Raw genomic sequence first — 19,401 nt, 5'->3', positions numbered from 1 at the left:
GTTTCGTCACAGGGTTATTTGGTAACTGTGATAGCGTTACGGAGATGTTTAGCAAACTCAAGTGGCAGACTCTGCAAGAGAGGCGCTCTGCATCGCGGTGTAGCTTGCTCGCCAGGTTTCGAGAGGGTGCGTTTCTGGATGAGGTATCGAATATACTGCTTCCCCCTACTTATACCTCCCGAGGAGATCACGAATGTAAAATTAGAGAGATTCGAGCGCACACGGAGGCTTTCAGACAGTCGTTCTTCCCGCGAACCGTACGCGACTGGAACAGAAAAGGGAGGTAATGGCAGTGACACGTAAAGTGCCCTCCGCCACACACCGTTGGGTGGCTTGCGGAGTATAAATGTAGATGTAGATATGGTCTCGTATTGTGTTTGGCCTACGAAGCGCCATTGTCCAATGCAACCTTTCCTGTTGTGTAGAGTACATGGTAAATGTCACAAGTCCATCCTTACACAAACATGCCCCTTTACCCGACAATAGTAATACATACTGCGATATTTTGCAAAAGAATTAACTGATGAAGTCACACAAGTATTATTCAGTTATTGGACAACTGTGATACCAAAATAGTAGACACCATACAGTATTAAAATACTACAAGATATTAGTACATTTTGAGTAACAGAAATACAAATGTAAATTAGGAGGCCCTTATTGGTCACAATTATTTCGTACGTATTTGTTTTTTGTTTGAAAATATTTACTGTTGATCACAGTACGAAGCAAATGCACACAAAGATGCAAAATGCATACTGTACATGATACAGAATTTTACTGAAGCATGTGCACAAAATGCTTCCCCTCTGTTGCAATGCACAGTTGTAGTCGCCATTCGAATGATTTGTCAAAAGCTGCGAGGGTGTCACGTGAGAGATCAGTGCATGCGTTGATGATATATTGCTTCAGATCGACTGTCATAGTTGGTATTTGAGTATACACTCCCCACAGAAAAAAATCAAGATGGGTCAGACCAGGAGTTCGGGCTGGCCACTTCACTTCAGCACGTCGTCCTATCCAACAATCTGGGAACTTTCCATTTAACAGCTCCGTAGCTCACACAAGAAGAGTGAGTAGGACAGCCGTCATGTTGGAACCACATGCACTGACTCATAGTTAGTATTACCTCTTCCAGCAAAATTGGCAGAACGTTTCACAGGAACTGTGCGTAGTTATTGCCATTTAGTACACTCGGAATGATGTACGGCCCCACAATGACATTTCCGATGATGCCGCACCACATGTTAACACTCCACACCTGCTGATGCTGTACCTGTCGTAGCCAATGAGGGTTCTCTATTGACCAGTAATGCATATTATGCAAATTCACATTACCGTGGTTGGTGAAAATCGCTTCATGAGTAAAAAGCACCCGTTGAAAAAACGTTGGATCATTTTGTAGACACAGCAGAGCAAACTGGCAAAATTCATGGCGCCATTCGAAATCCACTCCGGAGAGTGCTTGATGTAATGAGAGGTGAAACGGGTGAAATCTATGCTGGTGCAATATGCGTAGAACACTTCTCTGACTTATACCACATTCCGAGGCGATACGTCGCGATGAAACAGTAGGGTTGTTATGCGCAAACGCTAGAACTCCCTCTTCATGTACCTTGCCAGTTGCAGTTTTCTGCCTTGTCCTCTGTATGGCGTTCCATGATCCCGATTCAAGTAGTTTCTTGCAAATACATGCAAGAAGTTTGTGCGTAGGATGCTCACAATCAGGATACAGCTCTCTAAATCGCTTTATTGCTCTAACAGCATTTCTTCTGCTTTCACCATACACTAGAAGCATATCTAACTTTTCTTCGTTGGTGTACATGTCTGCTCCAAGAAACTTTGACGGAAGTGCAATGTCTCATTACCCCAGCAGCACATTTATACCCTTCTATCCAGCTACCTCGTGCATCACCTTGCGATGTTATCGAGAAGCAGGAAAACAACGCCTTCCCTGTTAAGTTCCTCAGTGGTCAACAGGAAAGGTCACTTTGGACAATGCCGCTTCAAAGGACGAACGTGATATGAGAACACATCTGTGTCTCAAAAACTATTCGCCTAAATATTATGATGTACACATATTCGAGACAGTCTTTTTAAGCCCATCATGTTACGCTAAAATTTAACATATGGTTCCATTTTAAAAAAACCAAAGACGGCCTCATATCTCTGTAATAAAAAAATAGCATGAACATGAAATGTGATGTAGCCATGTAGCCCCTATCCCTGCAATTCACTGTCCAAACAGCATCTTTGTATCTATTACGGTTGGGGAGATACAAGGGGTGTTATGACTTAGCTGCCTCACTCTTTATATCTAATCTACTCATCCCCTAAGATCCCCTTGACTGGCCCATCAGCTGCAGAATTTATTTTGGGCAAATCTAATTGTGCACTCGATGTTGCATTAAACCATATTTGTGCTTATTATTATATGTGGTATGGCATTATCTGGTCATTTCTATCTCATGACTCCTGATGTTTAGGCCCATTCCACTCAGTCTGTCCTGCTCATCTTCATACATTGACTGTAGTGCCAATTAGTCAGTTACAATGAAATCAGTTTGTATTATCATAGCTGCATTTTTATCTTGATATATCTTAATAATGAACCACCTTTAAAGTTTGATTTCTGTAAAGGCTTCTGTACTGAGAACGCAATATATAATCTCATGAACTGTTCTGTTACAACTAAACCAAAACAATTAGCTTGTTGGCATTTTCTGTGATCTTCACAACATCTTTGATTGTGTAAATTATAGCAGGGAAACTAAAATGTCATGACACTGAAGGCATCTCTTCGCATAGATGGAGTCTTGTCTTAATAATCCAAAGATATTGCATTTATGAGTCGTGCAGCAGGAAGATGACTTAATTCAGAAGAGGAAGTACAAGGGTCATATTTAAAGTAAGAACCGATTTGTAATGGGGTAAGAGAAACTTTATTTATGAACATAAATTGTATTGCAATCTTCAGTGTGCACATTTTTTTCACTTTTCAATATAGTCACCATGAATATTTAAACATTTGTCAAGTTGTGGCACCAGCTTTTGGATCCTAGCATCAAAGAATTCTGCTGCCTGACGGTAAACCAGTTAGGAACAATTTCTTTCAACATGTCATCATTTTCCAAGTGATTTCCACCAAGAAATTCCGTCAGTGTTGGAAACATGTGAACATCTGATGGCGCTAAGTCAGGGCTGTGGGGTGGGTAGGGGGGGTCATTGGTCATATACATTATCTTCTGGGGAAATGTTATAGTAGCTTGTTCCTGGCACAGACAGCAGCAATGGAAAAGGAACTTGCATATTTTTTATGAGCGCAGGTACAATACGAGATAAATGGGATTCTGTGTTTAGATTACTATGAGATGCTAGGTGTTTAATCTCTGATGTGATGTGAGATACTGTGGTGCTTGCACACTGAGGAGCCGATGAAGTAAGCATATCATATGGTAGTTATGTAACTTGTCTGCCCATGACCTCCCTAAGTGGGCATAGGGAGCATTGACGTTATCATCTAGACAAATGTTGCAGATGAAATGTATACAAGCATTCATGGTTAGTTCTGACTGTCTAGTGTTGTTTTATGAGTACATGACACTAGTGGATGTTTCGTAGAAAGAATGATTGTGAGAGTTTGTTTCACATCCTGTGGATATATGTTTCAAAAATTTTTGAGGGCATTGATACAAGTGGAAGTCATTCTGTGACTGGCAACAATATTTTCTGTGCAATTGAAATGCTCATCCAAAATTACACACAGATTCTTCACTGTTTTCTGGGATGATATTATAATTTTGTTGAGCAGAATAGGAGACAGACATTTGTGGAACTGTGACCATAGTAATTTCTGATGGCATGCCAAGATTACTTGTGACTTTTTCATATTTAGTTTTAGTCCCATGCTTCAGGCCCATGTCACTACCGAAGGCAGCTCATCATTTATCTGGATGATTGTTGTTGTTGTTGTTGTTGTTGTGGTCTTCAGTCCTGAGACTGGTTTGATGCAGCTCTCCATGCTACTCTATCCTGTGCAAGCTTTTTCATCTCCCAGTACCTACTGCAACCTACATCCTTCTGAATCTGCTTAGTGTATTCATCTCTTGGTCTCCCTCTACGATTTTTACCCTCCACGCTGCCCTCCAATACTAAATTGGTGATCCCTTGATGCCTCAGAACATGTCCTACCAACCGATCCCTTCTTCTGGTCAAGTTGTGCCACAAACTTCTCTTCTCCCCAATCCTATTCAATACTTCCTCATTAGTTATGTGATCTACCCATCTAATCTTCAGCATTCTTCTGTAGCACCACATTTCGAAAGCTTCTATTCTCTTCTTGTCCAAACTATTTATCGTCCATGTTTCACTTCCATACATGGCTACACTCCATACGAATACTTTCATAAATGACTTCCTGACACTTAAATCAATACTGGATGTTAACAAATTTCTCTTCTTCAGAAACGCTTTCCTTGCCATTGCCAGCCTACATTTTATATCCTCTCTACTTCGACCATCATCAGTTATTTTGCTCCCCAAATAGCAAAACTCCTTTACTACTTTAAGTGCCTCATTTCCTAATCTAATTCCATCAGCATCACCCGACTTAATTAGACTACATTCCATTATCCTTGTTTTGCTTTTGTTGATGTTCATCTTATATCCTCCTTTTAAGACACTGTCCATTCCGTTCAACTGCTCTTCCAAGTCCTTTGCTGTCTCTGACAGAATTACAACGTCATCGGCGAACCTCAAAGTTTTTATTTCTTCTCCATGAATTTTAATACCTACTCCGAATTTTTCTTTTGTTTCCTTTACTGCTTGCTCAATATACAGATTGAACAACATCCGGGAGAGGCTACAACCCTGTCTTACTCCCTTCCCAACCACTGCTTCCCTTTCATGTCCCTCGACTCTTATAACTGCCATCTGCTTTCTGTACAAATTGTAAATAGCTTTTCGCTCCCTGTATTTTACCCCTGCCACCTTTAGAATTTGAAAGAGAGTATTCCAGTCAACATTGTCAAAAGCTTTCTCTAAGTCTACAAATGCTAGAAACGTAGGTTTGCCTTTCCTTAATCTTTCTTCTAAGATAAGTCGTAAGGTCAGTATTGCCTCACGTGTTCCAGTGTTTCTACGGAATCCAAACTGATCTTCCCCGAGGTTGGCTTCTACTAGTTTTTCCATTCGTCTGTAAAGAATTCGTGTTAGTATTTTGCAGCTGTGACTTATTAAGCTGATAGTTCGGTAATTTTCACATCTGTCAACACCTGCTTTCTTTGGGATTGGAATTATTATATTCTTCTTGAAGTCTGAGGGTATTTCGCCTGTTTCATACATCTTGCTCACCAGATGGTAGAGTTTTGTCAGGACTGGCTCTCCCACGGCCGTCAGTAGTTCCAATGGAATATTGTCTACTCCGGGGGCCTTGTTTCGACTCAGGTCTTTCAGTGCTCTGTCAAACTCTTCACGCAGTATCATATCTCCCATTTCATCTTCATCTACATCCTCTTCCATTTCCATAATATTGTCCTCAAGTACATCGCCCTTGTATAGACCCTCTATATACTCCTTCCACTTTTCTGCTTTCCCTTCTTTGCTTAGAACTGGGTTTCCATCTGAGCTCTTGATATTCATACAAGTCGTTCTCTTATCTCCAAAGGTCTCTTTAATTTTCCTGTAGGCAGTATCTATCTTACCCCTAGTGAGATAGGCCTCTACATTCTTACATTTGTCCTCTAGCCATCCCTGCTTAGCCATTTTGCACTTCCTGACGATCTCATTTTTGAGACGTTTGTATTCCTTTTTGCCTGTTTCACTTACTGCATTTTTATATTTTCTCCTTTCATCAATTAAATTCAATATTTCTTCTGTTACCCAAGGATTTCTACTAGCCCTCGTCTTTTTACCTACTTGATCCTCTGCTGCCTTCACTACTTCATCCCTCAAAGCTACCCATTCTTCTTCTACTGTATTTATTTCCCCCATTCCTGTCAATTGCTCCCTTATGCTCTCCCTGAATCTCTGTACAACCTCTGGTTCTTTTAGTTTATCCAGGTCCCATCTCCTTAAATTCCCACCTTTTTGCAGTTTCTTCAGTTTTAATCTACAGGTCATAACCAATAGATTGTGGACAGAGTCCACATCTGCCCCTGGAAATGTATTACAATTTAAAACCTGGTTCCTAAATCTCTGTCTTACCATTATATAATCTATCTGATACCTTTTAGTATCTCCAGGGTTCTTCCATGTATACAACCTTCTTTCATGATTCTGAAACCAAGTGTTAGTTATGATTATGTTGTGCTCTGTGCAAAATTCGACCAGGCGGCTTCTTCTTTCATTTCTGTCCCCCAATCCATATTCACCTACTATGTTTATCAGTAAAGCTGCATGCCCTCGGGAAAAATTACGGCTGTAGTTTCCCCTTGCTTTCAGCCGTTCGCAGTACCAGCACAGCAAGGCCGTTTTGGTTATTGTTACAAGGCCAGATCAGTCAATCATCCAGACTGTTGCCCTCGCAACTACTGAAAAGGCTGCTGCCCCTCTTCAGGAACCACACGTTTGTCTGGCCTCTCAACAGATACCCCTCCGTTGTGGTTGCACCTACGGTACGGCTATCTGTATCGCTGAGGCACGCAAGCCTCCCCACCAACGGCAAGGTCCATGGTTCATGGGGGGTGGATCTGGATGATAGTAGTATTGATATCTGCGGGTATGGCACTTCGATGGAGTTGGAGGTCAATGACATAGAAATAATATTTACAGGACAAGATCAATGAGATATCTTTTACATATGAAGAAAACAGAAGTATTCCTGGCACTGACCACTGTGGCGTCCTTCATCCTCTAGTGCCTATGTATCAAGTGCACCAATCACAAATAAGTGTCTTGTACCATAGCGTTGTTGCTTTAAAATTGCAAGCCCATACCTATTCTGTCATTACTGCTTCAGCTAAAACACTGCTAAGCTGTGCTGTCATACATCCAAGTTAGCAGCAGTAGTGTAAAATAAACAGCAAGCTTGGTTAAAAAAGAAGTATGATTTGAGCAAGAAAAGACCCAGATTGCAAGCTAGTGGCCCAATCCCACAATGAGGCAGTTGTCTGAGAGATAATTAGCAGTTGAGTAAGTGGTTGGCTGAGATCAGATGCAACTGCGCTGCTTAATGCTTAGTGTGTGTCATCACTGTGGGCTTGTACGTGGCATCGGAGTGATATAATGAAAGTTTATTTTATTATTGTTTAGTTAAACCGTGATTTAGCTCATACAATTTAAGTTTATTTTATCATTGTTTAATTAAACTGTGATGTGCTTGCAGGATGACTTTTTATTCTCACATACAACACATTGCTTTCTGTTTTTCAAGTAGTTTTCTAACCACAGTAGTGCACCATGTGATTGTCACATTTTTCTGAGCAGATGTTAAACTTGACAGTGTCAGCTTTGCAGAAGTGAAGTAGCGTCGGTACTGTGGCCTCACATATGTCAGTGGCATATTTTGGGTCATTACTTACCTTAATTAATGCAGTGCAGTGTTTGTGCTGTAGTGTTTACAAAAGCCGAACAGATAATTTGTCATATAAGTTGAATTCGCAGAAATCTTCAGTAGTTTGATTGTGAATAATATATTCCACGGCTTTGGATACAGTGGATAATATGCTGATTGATCGTTAATCACAAGGTGATTGCGGGTTCTTGGTTTTAGGGGTAGGGCTGACTGTGCTTCCTTTCCATGAAGAATGGGTATGTTTCATTCTCAGAGCAAAATTGAGTTTCTCTGTTAAGACAGAAACTAAGCTAGTGGCAGGATTCTTGGTCATGGTTATGCTGATACCATTGTTGCCTATTGCTTCAGAGGAGATCCTCAGTATTGTTTTTCTCCTTGTATTTGTGTTTTAGGCATTGTGTTTGGTAAATACTTTGATGTTTCTAGTGGGCACAGTTCTTTGCGGCATGAGAGTTGACTTCCATTTATCGGCTGACATCTGAAACACACTTTTTGATTTTGTCTTTCCAATGCCCAAGCTACTGAGATTCTCCCACAGAACTGCTTCTGTATATTACATATAAAGCAACAAGCATGTCTGACTTCAACAATGTGAATGCTTTGTACCCTGTTTTACAGTTTTCTGTAGTGTTTGTAACGTTCAGGTTTCAGATTTGCCTTGAAATGTCTGACAAGCATCCCCGTTGTTCATCGTTTGGCATAGTTCAGTTGTCAGCTGAGGAGTACCAGTGTTTCTTATGTGGATATATGTATCAGAGCGTGTTTGTTATAGAGAGCAGTGTGTTTATTAAAATAAAGTTCTTGGATTTTGCTATCAATTGTGGCCCCTCTGATTATTTAATACCATGAAGTTTCTGAGCAATCAGCTGTTAGGACATCACAGTTGGTTTTTGTAATGTTCCTACATGTTATGTGATATGATTTGAGCTTTCAGAGCTGCGAGAAGAAGACCAGGATTATTACTCCATGTGCTGAGAGGCCTGGAGCTAACATTTGATATCTATCTCCTACTTTGTCAGTCTTTTTCTCTCTCTCTCTCTCTCTCTCTCTCTCTCTCTCTCTCTCTCTCTTGCAATTTACTTTTGAGTGTGACTGCGGTCTTTCTTCAGCAGGGTTCAGGGTTCAGTTTGCATAAGGCATTGAGTTTGAGATCAGAATGTACATTTGCAACACCAACACCAACCCCCGCAGGGGGTCCACAACTCTTTCGTGGATACGTGCATAGCGAGCACAGGACCCCGAGCTAATGTGGCCCTCCTTCCTTTCCGGGCTGCATACCTTCCCTTTCCGCATCCTTCCCCATCCCCCATCTTCGTCCCCCCCCCCCCCCCCCCCATCTCACCTCTGGCTCTTTCCTTCCCTTGATCCCCCTCTGGGAGTTTGCTTTCTCCGCTTGCAAGTCTTCGTCCTTCCTCTGTCTTTCTCTTTTCCTTACTTCTTTTCTTTGCCCTTTTCTCCGCTGCGGCATTTGAGACCCCTCTTCTTTCTTTTCCCTTTCTCTTTTTTCCTCCCTGTGCGTGTCTGAAGGCTGACCCACGCATTTCCATGCGTAGCCGATGACGGAGTAACGCATAATTCCCCGCCCCGGGTAGACAGGTAGGACACGTACGTACCCCCTGGTAACGGCCAGGCCCAGGGAGGGGTGATCACCCGAGCTGATACCTTCCGAGAGTGCCGATTGGTCCCTCCGTCCGTTTGTCGGGAGGTGTGACCTGAGGTGTGAACAATCACCTAAGGTGGGAGTGCCCTCAGAGAGGCCCCCCACAAGGGAGGAGCGCGCCATGGGAGACGCCGGTAATCATGGGGGATTCTTCCGCAATGGTTTCCTCACCTTCCACTATGTCTGCTCACAAGCGTAAGTTCACTGAGTCTCAGCCACAGACAGTTCTTCCATCGTTGCCACAGTTCCTTGTTGTTTCTCGGTCTGACGAAGGTCACGACTTCTCCACGGTCAACCCTTTCATTATTCAGAAAGGTGTCGACCCAATTGCAGGTCCTGTAAAGTCTTGTTCCAGATTACGGAATGGCACCTTGTTGTTAGAAACAGTCAGTGCCCTACAGGCACAAAAATTGCTGCGTACTTCATTGCTCCACACCTTTCCTGTCCGGGTTGAACCGCACCGCACTTTAAATTCCTCGCGTGGAGTCGTTTACACACGCTCCCTCGATGGATTGTCTGACGAAGAAATTCAGCACTACCTGTCTGATCAGGGTGTAACAGCTGTTCATAGAGTTATGAAAAGGGTTGACACGAAAATCATTCCAACCCGCACTGTCTTCTTGACATTTGACAAAGTTCAACTCCCATCGAAAATCAAAGCAGGCTATGAGATAATTTCCGTTCGCCCTTACGTCCCAAACCCTACGCGTTGCTATCGGTGTCAGCGGTTCAATCACACCAGCCAGTCCTGTTCCAATCCGGCCAAATGTGTTACGTGTGGCAAGGATGCCCATGAGGGTGCTTGTCCACCTCCATCCCCTCGCTGCATCAACTGTATGGGTGACCACGCTGCTTCCTCTCGAGATTGCCCCATTTTTAAAGACGAAAAGCTCATCCAGGAAATCAGAGTGAAGGAAAAGGTGTCGACCTTTGCTGCTCGAAAATTATTCGCCAGTCGACAGCCCACCGTGCCTCAGACAGGAAAATACAGCACTGTCCTTGTCTCTCCTCGGCCAACAAAGGAGGCGGCCACGCAGACTTGTGACCTCACCTTTAGTACCACGGTCGTCAGATTGGCCAGCGCAAAGATCGCCTGTTCAACCTAACCACTTTCGCCTGCCCACTCTATGGCTCACCCTTCATTGGGTTCTGCTAAATCTCGAGCCCACAAGTCAGACACGAAGACTTCGAAAAAAGAGCATACTCGTGAAGATTTTTTACGTACCTCAACTTCACAACCATCGGTTCCTCCTTCATCGAAACATCATATTTCCAAGAAGGCTAATAAGAAACCCAGTTCATCTCCTTCTCCGCCAAGGCGTGTCCCATCTACAGCACCACCTGATGGAAATCGCCCTTGGCCGTCTTGTGTGTCGCCGAGGTGCACTGCTGGCGGCCGATCAACCGGCCGATCGCTGGTGGCAGAAGCTGCTCCTGAACAACCTATGAATCAGGATCTTCTGCCTTCGGCTGAATGCCATTCCATGCTGTCGGTCGCAAGCTCTGGGCAGTCGTTGAGTTGACGGCCACCTTGGTCACATTCCTCCCTTTTCTGTTCACCCTTTGTCCATTATCCACTGGAATATCCGTGGCATTCGAGCCAATCGGGACGAATTGTCGATTCTCTTACGATCCTACTCGCCGGTCATCTTCTGTCTTCAGGAAACAAAGCTGCGTCCCCATGACCGCTTTGTTCTCCCCCATTTTCAGTCAGTCCGATTTGATCTCCCCTCTGTTGAAGGCACTCCAGCCCATGGAGGACTCATGATTCTTCTCCATGATACTCTCCATAATCACCCAATCCACTTAAACACTTCCTTCCAAGCTGTTGCTGTCCGTCTTTCCCTTTCTGAATATACCTTTTCTCTTTGTACTGTATACATTCCATCGTCCACACCAATGGCACGAGCTGATCTCCTTCATCTTCTTGGTTAGCTTCCACCCCCATATTTGTTGGTTGGGGACTTCAATGCCCACCATCCGCTTTGGGGATCTCCACATCCTTGTCCACGTGGCTCACTATTGCTAGACATCTTCCACCAAGCGGATGTAGTTTGTTCAACACTGGGGTCCCTACATTTTTGTCTGCCTCCACGACAAATTTCTCTCACTTGGACCTTTCGGTCAGTACTGTTCTGCTAGCTCGGCGCTTCGAATGGTTCGCCCTTGACGATACTCACTCGAGTGACCACTTTCCATGTGTCCTTAGACTGCAGCCTCAACTGCCATATATGCGCCTGCGACACTGGAAGCTTGCCCAAGCCGATTGGACACTTTTTTCGTCTCTAGCGACATTCGATGACCGTCACTTTCCCAGCGTCGACGATGAGTTCACACATATTACCGATGTTATTCTTGCAGCTGCGGAACGTTCAATACCACGCACCTCCGAATTGCCCCGGCGCCCCCCAGTTCCTTGGTGGAACAAGGCGTGCCGTGACGCAATACGTGAGTGGCGACGTGCTCTTCGCGTTCTCCGCCACCATCCTACTTTGGTTAACTGTATCCGCTATAAGCAGTTCCGTGCGCGATGCCGTCGCATCATCCGCGATAGCAAGAAGGCAAGCTGGAAATTCTTTATTAGCTCATTTAACACCTTCACTCCCTCCTCAGAAGTTTGGAGTCGGCTTCGACGGTTATCGGGCGCGCCTAGTTTCTCCCCGGTCTCTGGGCTCACTGTCGCGCATGATACATTAGTGGACCCCGTCGCAATTTCTAACTCATTGGGTCAACACTTTGCTGAGTTCGAGCTCTTCAAATTACCCGCCAGCGTTTCTCCCGAAGAAACGTGCACTAAAGTGCGACCTCTTGCTTTCTCGTCTCAAAATCGCGAAAGCTACAATTCTGTTTTCTCCATGGGGGAACTCCAACATGTACTCTCTTCTTCTCGCTCCTCCGCCCCAGGACCGGATGGTATCCACGTCCAAATGTTGCTGCATTTACCAACCCATAGTCTGCGTTACCTCCTTCGCCTTTATAATCGAATTTGGACCGACAGTACTTTTCCCAGACGATGGCGGGAAGCTATCGTCGTTCCTGTTCCGAAACCTGGAAAGGACAAACATCTCCCCTCTAGCTATCACCCCATCTCTCTCACAAGTAGTGTATGTAAGGTTTTGGAGCGTATGGTGAATTGCCGTTTAGCTTGGTGGCTGGAGTCCCGCAGACTTTTAACACCTGCCCAATGCGGTTTCCGAAAGCATCGTTCTGCAGTTGACCATCTTGTTGCTCTCTCCACTTACATCATGAACAATTTTCTCCGGAAACGCCAAACAGTAGTGATATTTTTTGATCTGGAGAGAGCATACAATACCTGTTGGAGGACAGGCATCCTCCGCACACTGTTCTCTTGGGGCTTTCGAGGTCGACTGCCCCTTTTTCTTCGCGAATTTATGGCAGAGCGCACATTTTGAGTGCGGGTGAACACTACTCTCTCCCTTACTTTCTCCCAAGAAAACGGGGTACCCCAGGGCTCCTTGCTGAGTGTTGTACTGTTTGCCATTGCCATAAATCCAATTATGGATTGTCTCCTTCCTGATGTCTCGGGCTCCCTCTTTGTGGACGATTTTGCGATCTACTACATCTCTCAACGGACCAGCCTTCTTGAACGACGTCTTCGAGGATGTCTCGATCGCCTCCACTCTTGGACCATCGAAACCGGCTTCCGTTTTTCTCCCAGTAAGACCGTTTGTGTTAATTTTTGGCGACGTAAGGAGTTTCTTCCACCCTCCTTACATCTAGGACCTGTCAACCTTCCATTTTCGGACGTTGCTAAATTCTTGGGTCTTATGTTTGACAGAAAACTGTGCTGGTCCTCCCACGTTTCCTATCTTTCAGCTCGCTGTCTGCGATCCCTCAACACCCTCCGTGTCCTGAATGGTACCTCCTGGGGAGCGGACCGAGTGGTCCTTCTCCGCCTCTATCGCGCCTTAGTGCGCTCGAAATTGGACTATGGGAGCATAGTTTACTCCTCTGCTCAGCCGTCTGTTCTTCGGCGTCTCGACTCTGTCCACCACCGTGGATTACGTTTAGTGTCTGGAGCTTTTTACACCAGCCCTGTGGAAAGCCTTTATGCTGAGACTGCTGAACCTCCGCTGTCCAATCGGCGAGCAGTCCTTCTGAGTTGTTATGCTAGCCATCTGTCTTCAATGCCTGCTAATCCAGCCCATGACATTTTTTTCGACGCCTCCTTTGATGTAGGGTATGCAGGCCGCCCCTCCTCCCTACTACCACCACCGGGAGTCAGCTTCCGTCAACTTGTCCATTCTCTTTCCTTTCGCTTTCCTAAAACCTTCTTGACAACTTGGGGTACAGCACCGCCTTGGCTCCGTCCCCGGATCTGCCTGCTCCGTGACCTTTGTCAATTTCCCAAGGATGGTACCCCTTCACTTGTTTATCGTAAGGCATTTGCTGCTCTATGTGCACAAATGGAGGAAGCCACATTTATTTACACCGATGGCTCGAAAACATTGTTAGATGTAGGGAGTGCCTATATTGTCGGCTTCCCGACCAGTGTTCGGTTTATACTGCGGAGCTTTACGCTGTTCTCCAGGCTGTCCGCTACATCCGCCGCCATCAGCGGATACATTATGTTATCTGCTCAGATTCTCTCAGCTCTCTCCTCAGTCTCCAAGCTCTTTACCCTGTCCACCTTCTGGTCCACCGCATTCAGGACTGTCTGCACTTGCTCCACCTGGAGGGCGTCTCGGTGGCGTTCCTCTGGCTCCCAGGACACGTTGGTATCTGTGGAAATGAGGCAGCCGATATAGCGGCCAAGGCTACAGTCTCTCTTCTTCGGCCAGCTATTCAATCGATTCCCTTCACCGATCTATGGAGCGTTTTATGTAGTCGAGTTGTTCTTTTATGGCACGCCCATTGGTCGGCACTTCCCCATAATAAATTGTGGGACGTGAAAGCTCTTCCTTGTGCTTGGACCTCTTCCTCCCTAACGCGTCGTTGGGAGGAGGTAATTTTAACTAGACTCCGAATAGCCACTGTCTTTTTAGTCATCGACATCTTTTAAGCGGCGATCCTCTGTCCCCACTGCTCTCAGCTGTGAACGGTCAGACACCTTTTAATTGAGTGCCCCTATTTTACTCCGTTACGTGCCCATCTACAGCTGTCGCCTGATCTATCGTCAATTTTAGCAGATGACATGCGCTCGGCCGATCGCGTTCTCGAGTTTATTAGTGCCAGTGAAATGACGTCAGTCATTTGAAGCTTTTTTGGGGGTCAACCAACCCCTTTCTGAAGTGGATTTTTAAGCCTTCCTTCTGCTTTTAGTTTCTCCAATTTTTTGAGTTTCTTTCCCATTTCTGTTGGTTTCCGTTTTCGGTTTTTACTGTTTCCTAAGTCATAGACCGGGCGCTAATGACCATAGTAGTTTTGCGCCAAAAAAAAAAAAAAAAAAAAAAAAAAAAAAAAAAAAAAACACCAACACCACCACCACCAAGCTTGTTTTTCCTGACCACCCTAAGAAATATATATTCTGGGAGATGAGCAGATGTGGAGGATATGTGTGGTTGTAGCCACGTTTCGGGCAAGAGGATTGTATGGAATTTTTAGTTGGTGGAAGGGGAGGCTCTTTCCTTCATGATGTGCAGGTGAGGTTGGACATAACAGTGTATTACTAACAGCTCTGGCACATGTTTCCGGGCATCCTGCAGGAGGTCATTTAAGTTTGTCCCCTGCTCACGGTGAGGGAAAGTGACTGACATATGTGGGAATCGGCATAGCTAAGTGATGACAAAAATTTTATGCGCCCATGTAACTTGTACTTACACAATCGCTGAAGGAGAGGAGATCACTAATTTAAGATTTTCTGAGATTACAGAAGTATGCAAAATAAGGAGTATTTGTTGCAAAGAAATATGTCGGGATAGTGCCGACTGAGAGACTATCAACCCTCTGTCTTAAAGGATGAAATGTAGTCAGTGTATGAGTTTTATACTCTCGGGCAGTCATCTGTAAAGCGTTACAGGTAGACATCAGGTAGGAAATCAAAAATCCCAGATATTCAAAAGCAAAGTAAAAGAATATCTTGTTTTGATGTATAAATGTTAGGTAATGCTAATGTTTAATGCAAACACATCTTGTTACATAAACACTGTGTTTAATGTGTCAGATAACAACAGCAGCTGAGTAGTAAAAGAGGAGGAGCAGTATTTCCTCACATCCCCTTTGCCCAAAGTAACTCCGTTTTAAATTAATTCCTATAATTATGAGAGTGAGTGGGTTAGCTGTAGTCACAATTTGTAGTTAGTGTATTTCACCGAAATAGCCCGCAGTGATGCTTCTCCCTGTCAGTGTGTAACTCTGTTTGTTCCACATCTCTGAAGTCTACTGTTCCTGGTGGAATTAATAGAATGTGATGTGTGAATGAATGTATGATGGCAAGAGGGTGACAAATATGCCTGTGGAGTGAAAAAAGAACCAATCATTTAATTTTAAATTCTGAGACTATAGTAGTAATTTTGCAAGGAAGTGCATGAGTTCAGAGAGAAGAAATGTTTTCTCAAAGTCTTATGATGAAAGAAAAATCTCCATACAAAAATAAAAATAATGGTCAAAAGACCAGGCCCACTATTTGAACATCCTCCTACTTGCAACCTCCAGTACTCCCATTAGTACCTCTCTCTCTCTCTCTCTCTCTCTCTCTCTCTCTCTCTCTCTCTCTCTCTCTCTCTCTCTACACACACACACACACACACACACACACACACACACAAAACCTTGTCCATGTTGATCTTCTCATATTGAAATTGTTGAATTTGGTTAATAACGTAACATTTTTCAAAGAAAAAATAAATTGGATGTAACATTTTCCCCTGCTTTGCATTGCAGTTAAATTTATTATTTTACAGATGGCGTTAGTAAGAAAATGGTGGACAACTGATTATGCAAAAGATGTTGTTAGCGCGCTACGTGAAAAAGAGCGTCAGAGGATTCCATTCAACTTTCGTTCTCCTCAGGTAATGAAGTTAAATTTAGTGTTATACTGTCTAGCATCTAATCTGATGTATACACATTGGAAAATCCTGTAAATTTCACTAGTCTGCTTAAAACTCTGAACCATTCATGTTAATCAAAAGCTAAAGTTAGAGAATGACACACTGCTAGATATTAAAAATGTTTTCCATCTTTGTGCCTTTATCACCACTGCACTCCAACTCTACATTTGTGATATGTCAGGTAAATTTGTACCCCACTGATTCATTTGGATTTAGCTAACATGCTGGTTATCAGTTTCGAACAACTCGCTATTAACACGCTGGAATTTGTATCTCAAATGGCAAGTTTTTGTTACTAAATGTGCCTTCCTGCACTCTATTACCCTCATAATTCTGTGTTTGTGAGAACTGTTATCTCCTTCCAGTGATAAAAGAACAGGAAACTACAGATTAAATTATTGTTCTAACTTTTCTATTTGTTTGTCCAGTTCCAGTTATTCTGGTTTGGGTAACACAGTTAGGTTCATTCTGGTGTGTGTCTGTTGTACTTGTGCAGCCTACCGTGTACAAATTGGCAATTTTATTGGCTAGAATTATTCAAACTGACAAAGCATAAAACACTAATATAAATGTGCACTCATTAGCTGTGTTCTCACCTTGTTACAATATCTACCAGTTATCATCGTACAGTGATATGATTAAAGACAGTCAGTCCTTGTGTAGAGGCCACACAACTGTTAAGTGCACAAATGAGAGGTTTAACGATGAAGCATCCTTAACGTTAAAAATGAAATGATTGTTTGCTCATCACAGTCTGAGAGTCTCTCTGTATGTAATGAAACATTTCACTTTGTCTTACTTCCAATTGTGGAACACTATTGTTTTCAGGTAGTCCTCAATTTGACATGCTTTTTGCGAACAAATTTTCATTCATTTTTAATGTTGATGACTAATTATAAAAATTGTAATTGTATAAATATTAGCATTTTCAAACAATGAGAATTCCAGTTTGGAATATCAACAGTGTAAGTAAAAGATAGATTGCTACTTACCATAAAGATAACACATTAAGTTACACACACAAACACAAAACAAGAACATCTCTCACACACAACTGCCACACCAGCAGCTCAGCTCCGAGCTGCCAGAGATGGTGGTCAGGTATGCCTGCTTCCATTAATGAATATGTGTGCATTTCCTTTTCTGGCGAAGGCTGTGACCAGAAGCTAATATCTAAATATGTTTTAGTTGTGCCTGTGTGCAACTTAATGTGTCATCTTTACTGTAAACAGCAACTATCTCAGTGTTTTCAAAGATATTTCTGAATTTATGAAACGTGAATGTGAGCCTAAAGTGAAAAATGGGAGAATGAGTAAACTTATTGCCATATAAATCAGAGACAAACAATAGTCATTAATAGAGTTTGTTAACAATATACAAGATTCATAAATAATGGATTGGTTACATACCTTATCATGAATGACACTGATGGAAACAGATCTTTAATAAACAAATATATACCATTATCAACTAAAGGAGAATATATGAAAATGCAACAGATGAAGGAAGCAAAAGAGAATACAGATGTCTAAAAACTGAGATTCAGAGAAAAAGTGCAACATGACAAAGCAGGTATGGCAGAGGAGAAATGTAAGGCTGTAGAAGCCTGCACAACTAGGAGGGGAAAGATGCCATCTTTAGGAAAATGAAAGAGACTTTTGGAGGAAAGAGAGGCAGCTGTATGAATATCAAGAGCTTAGATGGCAATAAAATACTAAGCTAAGAAGGGATAGCTGAAATGTGAAAGGAATATACAGTAGGACTGTTCAAAGGAAAAGAACTTGAATACAGTATTATAGAAAGAAAAGAAACAAATGTAGATGAGATGGGAGATACAATGCTGTGAGAAGAATATGATAGAGCACTAAAAGACGTAAGTTGAAACAAGGCCTCTGGAGTAGGTGACATTCCCTTGGAATTATAGAGGTTCTTGGGAGAGCCAGCCATGACAAAACTATGCCACCTAGTGTGCAAGATATGAGATATGCAAAGTACCCTTAGAATTCAAGAAGAATGTAATAATTCCTCAGAAAAAGCAAGTGCTTACATGTGACAATATTACCAAACAATTAGCTTAATAAGTCATGGTTGCAAAATATGGACACAAATTATATACAGAAGAATGGGAAAACTGGTGTGAGGTTGACCTCAGAGAGGATGAATTTGGAATCCAGGGAAATGTGGGAACACGTGAGGCTGTACTGACCCCATGACTTATATTAGAAAATAGGTTGAAGAAAGGCAAACCTATGTTATAGCATTTGTCAATTTAAAGAAAGCTCCTAACAGTGTTGACTGGAGTACAGTCTTTGAAATTGAACATAGGAGGTGTAAAATATAGGGAATGAAAGATTGTCTAAAATGCTCAAGTGAGCCCATATGTGCAAGTAATCGACAGAAAAAAATCTCATGATGGTGTGGAGCCTTAAAAATAATAATGGTACCCAGAGCGGTGACGTAGTCTGTTGATGGAGGTACATTGCTGACATGCTGAAGGTTGCAGTTTGGAATCCCATCAGATGTTTTTTAAATTTTTGTTTTTAAATTTTTTGTTTTTAAATCTTTAACAGAATGACTTTGATCATCATTTTTATGAAAGTGATTGGTTTAAATGTATATTTTTTATTTCTAATCCTTTGCCACATCATTTTATTCATCACATTAGCTTTTTTACACGTTCTTGTGTTTTCCTCATATCATTCCTTTTTCAGTTGGAATCTTGGTCCTTGTGATGTTAATTACCTTATGTATTAACTTTAATTTTAATTTCTTCTGTTTTATAATTCCATATTTTTGCCCTTGTTATGGCATTCATTATTTCTGTTCCTCATCTTGCTTGAATTTCTTTAATTAATGCAATAAATGTAATAAAAAGTACATTATGACCATTGAATAGACAATATAAGTAGATTATTTCATCTTTAGTTTCTTAAACGATAGATTGGTGTTTTGAAACATTTAAATAATACAATAGATAAATAAAAATAATTAAAATCACATGCACAAAGATTCCAAATGAAAAAAGTGTGACAGTAAGAAAAAATGAGAACAAATAAAAAACTTAATACTGTGTTTAAAATGATGTGGCGAAGGTTTTGGTACAAAAATAACAGGTCAAAAATAACAATGTCAGAGCAATTGTCAGACTATGAACCGACAACCTTGAGTACATCAGGAATGTACCTTAACTACTACACTACACCACTACACTGGATAAC

General features: G+C 42.5%; 1 protein-coding gene across 2 annotated transcripts in view; it reads left to right on the top strand.

Moving 5' to 3' along the window:
• Nucleotides 1–19,401, top strand: part of LOC124804939 (cyclin-J-like) — a 54,986-nt gene that overhangs the window by 7,518 nt on the left and 28,067 nt on the right. For both annotated transcript variants that reach the window (XM_047265333.1, XM_047265325.1), the window contains exon 2: nucleotides 16,037–16,144. In XM_047265333.1, coding sequence (XP_047121289.1) covers nucleotides 16,037–16,144 — 108 coding nt within the window. The remainder of the gene's footprint in view (nucleotides 1–16,036; nucleotides 16,145–19,401) is intronic.

The sequence above is a fragment of the Schistocerca piceifrons genome, chromosome 1 (genome assembly GCF_021461385.2).
Source record: "Schistocerca piceifrons isolate TAMUIC-IGC-003096 chromosome 1, iqSchPice1.1, whole genome shotgun sequence".
Lineage (NCBI taxonomy): Eukaryota > Metazoa > Arthropoda > Insecta > Orthoptera > Acrididae > Schistocerca > Schistocerca piceifrons.
This window is presented reverse-complemented; position numbering and strand designations above follow the sequence as displayed.